Here is an 8,495-nt window from a genome sequence, read left to right as displayed (position 1 = left end):
TCAATATTGTTATTATCTTTCAAATTCTAATAAATAAACTAATAAAACAAAATGGTACAAATAAAGTGCAGCACATGCTAATAATGTAATGACTGTGGCAACTTTAACATTTGAAAGGATACTATGGCAAAGTTATCGCTTTCAAACTAATTTTTTTTTTTCATGAATATATGATTGACCTGAAGAATGAAAGCTATATCATACACTTGGAAAATTATGAGCTTTATCACGCTCATAGACACTAGGGGTGTGACAATACACTTAGCTCACAAGGTGAGACAAAATGCAGATACTTGGTTCACTAGAACGAGACAATGTATTAATACTTTAAGAAATTTGCAAATGACAAAATATTTGTCTGTTAATCACAAAAAGTAAAACAATGCAGTTGTATTTTGAAATGTTTTAACTAATCTAGGGCTTAACTAATGATTATTTTGCTAATCAAGTAATCTACTGATTATTTCGGCAAGTGAGTAATCTGATGTTTTTTAATACAAATATAACTAAGTGAAAAACAGGCTTTAATATGACTGTCTGTATTTATATATAAAGTAACGATGAGGCAATAATAATTGGCCTCAAATAAAGTATCAAAACCAAGTAAATGGTTTTATTTGGTTTTATCAGTTTAACACTGATAAATACATTATGTAATATGCCTATATTATAACAAATACCTGCAGAGGGCGCCAACGGCCTGGTGGTGATTCATGTATTTCAACGACATTTAAATCCATTTCATTTTAATATTTGGCCACATGCAAAGTCAGAAACTTTTATTTTGAAATGCAATGTACAATACATCGCATATTTAGAAATATGTTGATGTATTCTCCTGTGTTGGCATAGGTTTAAATGATTTACGTTACAAATCAAGTGAGTTTTCCCAGATGAACGTTAAGTAACCCACCGCATATGCAGAGGAAGAGTTTAGCCCCTTTTACACATACAGTCCTTACTGGTAAATTACCATTAAGAGATCATGTGTGAACAGGACCTTTTCAAAAATACAGGTAAATGCATTCTGGCAATCATATCGTTCTTATGGAGATGACATGATTACTCTGAGCTGTTTACAAAGCTCCGCTGCTTTTTTAGTAACTTTTCTATGTAAATATGATGCTAGATGGAAATCTTTGACCACTGCGCCTCGCAGCTTTTTCAATGTGTCACGCTCGAGACCCAGGCTTCTTTTCCATTCATCAGCTGCGACTGAACAACAAAACTCTGCTGTTTCAGCGATAACTCATCTGAACGCCTCTGATTGGCTATTGCATTCATAAGCTCAACATAATTGTGTGTGATTGGTTATAATGCCCAACACTGTAAAACATGGAACAAATAAGCCCTTACATTAATTAGATAGTATTACTAGCCTAATAATAATAATAATCGTCTTGCTATCATCAGTGGCATCAGCCACAGGCGATATCTCTGACTATCGTCGATATATGATATATCGTCTATCGGCACAACTCTACTGTGTGATAGTCTCCACACACAAAAATGGTTTCTTTTGTAAGTTATGCTTGAAATCATTCTCCAAGATTGCTTTTACACAGGAAATTATGACGAAGCATCTCCCCATCGCACAGCTCAGTGGCTCAACAAATTGATTTTGACGCTTGACTGCACAGTTTAGCAAACAGTCAACTTTGTTGGGAAAATGAAGTCTGTTGCGAGGTGTGAGAGAATACGTATCAGTCTAGGGCAAATAAACAGTCTAGGCCATTTTCAACCTAAAATCTGTTCTTGCCTTGTGCGATATAACATCTAAATGGTGTATATGTATGTACATTATGTGTGTTTCAAAAGAAAGGTCAGTCACCCATAGCGCTTCTGTTGCTGGAAAGGGGTCATTCACACTGACAGCCAAGTCATTCATTTTCAGTGTGAAATGGCCACTTGAGGCGACAGTAAGATGACGTGGGTGTCTCCAGTGATTCAGCAACGTTGAGAAAAGATAACTTTATGGTAATAAGCACTCTGACACAACTACTAATGGGAATAACGTAATTGGAACTTGTGTAATGCATCTCCTGTGAGATACTGTAGCCAAGTGTGGGCAAGTCAAAGGAGAAGTACATGTTACTTTTAGCGATTTCACTGTTCTCAATGTTTTGTTCTTGCCCACATACAGGGATCAAATTGATGCATAAAATAGTTTTAGAAACTATAAGCCTTTTGAGTGACTTTATGCACTACTCAGCTTTCAGTATAAAAACTTATACAACTTTTATTAAAATGTTAATGGGGCAGTCATGGCCTAATGGTTAGAGAGTTGGACTTGTAACCCCAAGGTTGTGGGTTCGAGTCTCGGTACAGGCAGGGATTGTAGGTGGGGGGAGTACTCTCTGCCTCTCTTAATACCATGATTGAGGTGAGACCCTTGAACAAGGCACCGAACCGCAGCAAAAACAGCTGCCCACTGCTCCAGGTGTGTGTTTGTTCATCACAAAAAAATGTGCTGATGTTTTGCGGAGGCGGTGCTTATCCATACTATTATATCATAGAGTGGAACATTCCTAAATCTGTCATTTTGGCAGACTGCCTTCAATATACGCTGTTTTTAGAATAACGAGAAAGTTTTGAGTTCTGAAACTTATAGAATGTTTTTATAGTTTTATAGTAAATGTTAAATTTGTATTTAACATGATAACAATTCTCAACAAGGATCTCAGCCATGTGATGCATCATTTGAGTGCTCCGGACACAGCATTTAAAAGGATGATGTGTACCCCCTGTGCTGACCTGCTGGATAATGCACAAAATTGATGTGGTGCTAAAAAGCATGCATAATATTTTTCTTTGTGATTACATAAATGTAAAAGTGAACTGTGTAAATTTATGTACACTACTGCTCAAAAGTTGGGGGTCAAAAGAAGCCTCTTATGCTCATCAAGGCTGTATTTATTGGACCAAAAATACAATAAAAACAGTAGTATTGTAAAATATTATTACAATTTAAAAGTTTTCTATTTTAATGTATCATAAAATAGAATTTATTCCTGCAGAGCAAAGCTGAATTTTCAGCAGTCCAGTCTTCAGTGTCACTTCAGTGATTCTTCAGAAATCATTGTAATATGTTGATTTCATCCTCAAGAAACATTTATTATTATTATCAATGTTGAAAACAGTTTGTGGACATTGTGATATATTTTTTTCATGTTTCTTAAATGAATAGAATGTTCAAAAGAACAGCATTTACATGAAATAGAAATCTTTTGTAACATAAATGTCTTTACTGTCACTTTACTGTCAGATGCTTGTTAAATGACCAAAAAGAAATAAATAAACAAATAACTTATAGACCCCACAGTTTTGAATGGTATGGTACATTGGATTATATTTCAGATGTGAAGTAAACTTTATATAACTAAGTGGACGAAGGCATTTTGTGTCTCTTAAAACAGGACATTAGCATTTGAATTTGCTTGCAATGGCAAGTACAAACTCAAAACTGATTGTTTTAGTTATTTATTTAATTTGGGAATTTATCCACAACATGCACTGTTAGGTTGGATATAGGCCTGGACCCTCTTTCATAACATCTTGATAGAGAGTCAAAATCAAAATTGCACCACTGAAACTCACATTAATTTGTTTTTATGTGCGAGTTTTGGTTTCAAAAGCGGATACTCTTTAGGGTCTGTTTATTTGTTCATTGTTAATTTCTGGCTCTGTGCGTACACATTATGCTCAAATGAGGGCTCTGGCTCAGCTGCATAACAGGTGTGTTGATTTACTTTGCTCTGAGGATCAAGCCACAGCAAATCTTACAGAAGCCCAAAAAACAAAGACAGATATACATTTCTTGCTTTTCAAAACTTCTCTGGAAGTTGATGGTTTTACTCTGGAGTCTCGCTCATTCAGTAGTGGAATTACAAATGTTTTTGGGCATATTCTGAGTTTTAAAATCTTACTGTGCAGACATAACCTAGCAGGATCACTTGTATACTTCTGCTTTACAGCAGGGGCAGGCGTTAGGCCAAACTCAACACCACAAATGCATTGAACCATACAGTATATTCACTGAAGGCGAATGACTCATTCTTTGTAAATAATCTGACTGGAAGATGAGAGAATACCTCTATATCCATCTGTGTAACAAAAGGAAGGGCAGGATGGAAAAGAGATGCCAGACAGATGGATTTAATTAAGAGCAGTTCTGCACAAATTCTGATCTCAATCATGTCAGATTGTGAGACTGATGAAAGTCCAAACGGCTCCATAATCAGGGCCCGTAGTCAGTAGTTTCTTTCACTTCTAAATGTAGTTTATGGTAATGAGCATGGCTTTTATGGCTGCCATAGGGAGGTGAAGTCCTCAAATCAAATATCCACTGTCATACAGAGAAGCCTAATCAGTGAAATTTGCATTTGTAGAATCATAGCTATGGCATTTTTCTGTTTGGCATCTATTTGATTTAGCTTGTGATTTAGATGAATAGGCTTCAGTCCCAAATGCTGTATGTGCCTGGACAAATTTTCTTTGGTGGATCAAATATATATTGAAATCATCACGCACATCTAAATGCAAATTGCCTGTAGACCGTAAATATAATCTAGTGATCAACAGTTGTATCTTGTTTACTTTTCTTATCATTTCTCTTCACTTATCAATTTCTCTTGAAAATGTATCGTCACATCATTAACTAGCCAACGTGGCCTGTTGAACTTGACCTCTGGCAGGCTATAGAGGATGGCAACCTGGAGGAAATCGAGGAGGAGATACGGCTGAAGAGGCGCAAGCGTAGGAGACACGTGGACAAAGACATGAGGCGTGAGGACGCAGACAAAGCCAAGAAGAGAAGAGGACGTCCTCCAGCAGAGAGGCTCTCCCCAAATCCACCCAAACTCACAAAACAGATGAATGCCATCGTTGATACAGTCATCAATTACAAAGATGCGTAAGTGCTGTTAAACTTCCACTAATGGCTCATAGTGCCTACCCATTCCTCAGCTCACTGTTGTTGCAGGTGACTCTTTGAACTGGCCGCTCATGTGTAGTTAAGTGACCTGGAATATCTGGAATGTAATTATGTACCGTTGTACTCTCAGTGGCTTTGTGCTGAACATACTGTTTTCAACTGTTCCAGGAATTCACAATGTGGTGATAGGCAAATAGGATGTTGACAGACACTGTTACTGTATTCCAGATATTCCATGTGGAATGACTCCTCACTGGGGTAACAACCAGAAGTAATATGAGGTGAAGTAATGTGAGGGCAGTCATGTAGGATGTAGGCATTGTAAAATCTAATTGCAGCAGGCTAAAAAAATCCTGCATCGTGTTTTACATATATATAATGGTCCTTTCAGTTGATTTGTTCACTGAACATACCTGTTAACGATTGAAAATGAAGATATTCCAATTTTTCAAGAATGTCCATAACCGATTGTCACTTCAAATTTACAATCAATTAATCGTTAACATTAAAAATGCAAAATGTGCTTTCAGAATTTAAAAGCACATTCACAGAGCTATTTATAATCTACAAATTTAAGCAAATATACTTGAAAACGTTATGGTATTTTTCACTATGAATGCAATTTTTTCAATTTTTTTAAGGTCGGTGAGATTGTTTAAAATGTTTTTGAAAGATGTTTCTTATGCTCACCAAGGCTGAATTTATTTGATGAAAAATGCAATAAAAACAGTAATATTGTAAAATATGTATTACAGTTTATAATAACTGTTTTCTATTTTAATCTATCTTAAAAAAAAAATTTCCTGTGAAGGGTTTCAGTCACAGTGTTACATGATGCTTAAGAAATCATTCTAATACAATGAGTTGGTGCTCAGGTAAAATTCTTATCAGTATAGGTATTGAAAATTATTGTGGTACTTAATATTTTTTTGTAGAAACCATGATACTTTTTCAGGATTTTTTGAATAGAAAGTTCAAGATAGCAGAACTTCTTTGAAATGGAAATCTTTTATAAATATCTATCAAATGTCTAAATATCTATTATAAAAAAAAGAATCTGAAAAAATTCCACCAAACTTTTGAACAGTAGTGTATGTCAGTGCAATTACAGTAGAGTTTGAGTTAAAATCAAAAATTCTATATATGAAATTGTATTATTGCAATAACAATGATAATATGCGCTTTTGATAAATAATTTTTTATGGATGGTAGGGGTCGAGATGATTATATACTTCAAATTACAATACGTAGTGTTTGTTCAGTGTACAGTACAGTACAGTACTTAGCATTAGTTTACAATTACATTGGTCACGGTTATCATAGACATCTTACATCAGACCCTGTCAGAGAAACTGAAGGATGATCATTGGTCATTAGTATTTCCAACTACTGTAAACATTATTTATAGTGAAACTCCTATGCCTGAGTTCATCGAGTCCACGTTTTTATAAGCCAAGTGTGCGTGAATCATTTCTGGTCTGCATGTGTGCACACCTGTGTCAGGGATGTGACGTAATGGGCAATTTTTCTCCCTCACTGCTCAGACGATTAACTGAACACATTTGCAATGAAATTGATTCATTGGCAATTAATAAGATTAATTTAATCAAATGTTTTTGTTGATTAATCAGTGTTCTTATTTGTAGCTGGCTGAATGTCTGACTCGTAATGCACTGGGATGTTGGGAAATGGACTGTCATGCCCCTCTGAGAATTTCAAATCAGCTTCAGACTGACACTCAAATTGTGGTGCTGCTGAGAAAGTCTTGTCACACTCGCCATGGTTTGATTTCGGCAGAGTGGAGGTTTTGGAATTACACAGGCTCCTCTTGTCAGGAAAAAAACCCATAGCTTGATGTGTCACCCAATTAGGCTGCAATCCCACAAATTGAAGGTAATTCATCAGATTGATATGCTGGCTGTCTCTTTTGGTGGTCCCCATGGCAACCTTCCAGTTAACAGCACATATCAGTTGTGGAATAATAATTTTGCTGTTTGAACATGGCAGTAATTTTACATGATAGACAAATCTCTCTAATCTAGCCCATATTTAAACCAAGACATCTAGAGATGACAGTTAGGTAGTATTTAAGCGTCTCTGAAACAGACGTTCTTGGCAGTTATTTTAAATTTATGATGCTGTGGAACTTGAGTCACATAAAGTGAAAACTAAGCATAGTTTCATAGCATAGTTCATTTGTCCTCAAATGACTAGAAACCCAGTCTCAGTGCCACACTCTCATGACTAATCCCAAACAAGAGAGCAGAAAATGCTTTCAGCTAGCATTTTTAACTCGAAGCATGTCATTTCTGTCACTAGCGCAGCACTGACTGTTTTCAAACAGGTTTTATGAACGGAGGGTTAAGGCCATTGGTCGGCAGATAATATTGCCCTCACTGTAAAAAATGACCGTGAATTTAACAGTAAAAATCTGTTAAATGGTGTGACGAGTCGGCTGCCTTCCCCTAATTATCAGCATCACCCCATCCCTTAATCGCCACCCTTCGCCAGGCTCCCGACAGGACTGGGTGCGTGAGAGAGGAGGGGCGCTGAAATAGCCAGGGCTGGCGGCGTGTGATGGGGCACACCTGAATCGAATGGAGCCTCATCACCGCCGCTGTTTAAATGCCGAACGCGCCTCTCCTCGGGAGACCGGTCTCTTCCCCGTGCATGCACGCTGGTGTCCTCGTGGGTCCAGGAAGGGTGCGTAGAGGGACTCCCGTGCCGCCAGAGTCATGAGCTGCCGGACCCGCAGTCCGGACGAGAACCGCACCCGTTACACGGCCGTCGGGCCAGGATGCCGGGCCGTCTAGTCCCTTCGCACACCGTGGGCAACAAGAAGGATGCAGCCGCTGGAAGAAGCCGCCACCTCTCGTGCCCTGGACTGGAGAGGGGACCGCGTGCAGCCGCCGGACTCCGCCCCTTACCTGGACCCTTCCTTCCTGACCACTGCCCTTCCCTTCACGAACCCCGCAGCACGACGAGGACACCAGATCCCCTGTTTATTTTGGACACTTGATTCCCTTTTTTCTGGACAGCGGGGTGCGCGTGGCGAAACACGCACGCCAACTGTCATTGGCTTGTTTAGTTAACACTCGAAGGTGATTGGGCTCTTGGGCGAGATCCCAATTCGTCAGTCACGACTGACGTAACGTCGAAAGTGACTGACTGAAAGGGAACCATAAATTGACATTCCCAGAATTCTCTGCGTTACATTTCAGATTCAGTGCATTACAATGGTTCAAAACAGATATTAACACTTCAATAGGTTGGTATATTAACATTATATCAGTTAATGAAATTACGGTATCTAACTGTAAATTTAAGTTAAAACCTAAAACGTTGCTACCATATTTTTAACGGTAAAATTACAGCAATCACAGCTGCCGTTTTTTTTTACCATAAATTTTACGGAATTTTTTTTTACAGTGCTGATAAAATTGAAGGTTGGCTGCTTATCTCCTGTGCAGAGCAATTGGGATCTATTTTTTATTATATTTTTCAACTGTCCCTTACTCAACAGAAGGTGCCGAGATTATGGAAATCCTCTACAGTCATCCCG

The 8,495-nt window shown here is 38.0% G+C and overlaps 1 protein-coding gene across 1 annotated transcript in view; it reads left to right on the top strand.

Annotated features, from left to right (window-relative positions):
* Positions 1–8,495, top strand: part of LOC107681293 (probable global transcription activator SNF2L2) — a 56,881-nt gene that overhangs the window by 37,074 nt on the left and 11,312 nt on the right. The window contains exon 28 of the mRNA XM_016477566.1: positions 4,695–4,912. Coding sequence (XP_016333052.1) covers positions 4,695–4,912 — 218 coding nt within the window. The remainder of the gene's footprint in view (positions 1–4,694; positions 4,913–8,495) is intronic.

This window comes from Sinocyclocheilus anshuiensis, unplaced genomic scaffold, assembly GCF_001515605.1.
Source record: "Sinocyclocheilus anshuiensis isolate Anshui unplaced genomic scaffold, SAMN03320099.WGS_v1.1 scaffold697, whole genome shotgun sequence".
Lineage (NCBI taxonomy): Eukaryota > Metazoa > Chordata > Actinopteri > Cypriniformes > Cyprinidae > Sinocyclocheilus > Sinocyclocheilus anshuiensis.
The sequence above is the reverse complement of the archived record's forward strand: the minus strand, read 5'-3'. Positions and strand labels throughout refer to the sequence as shown.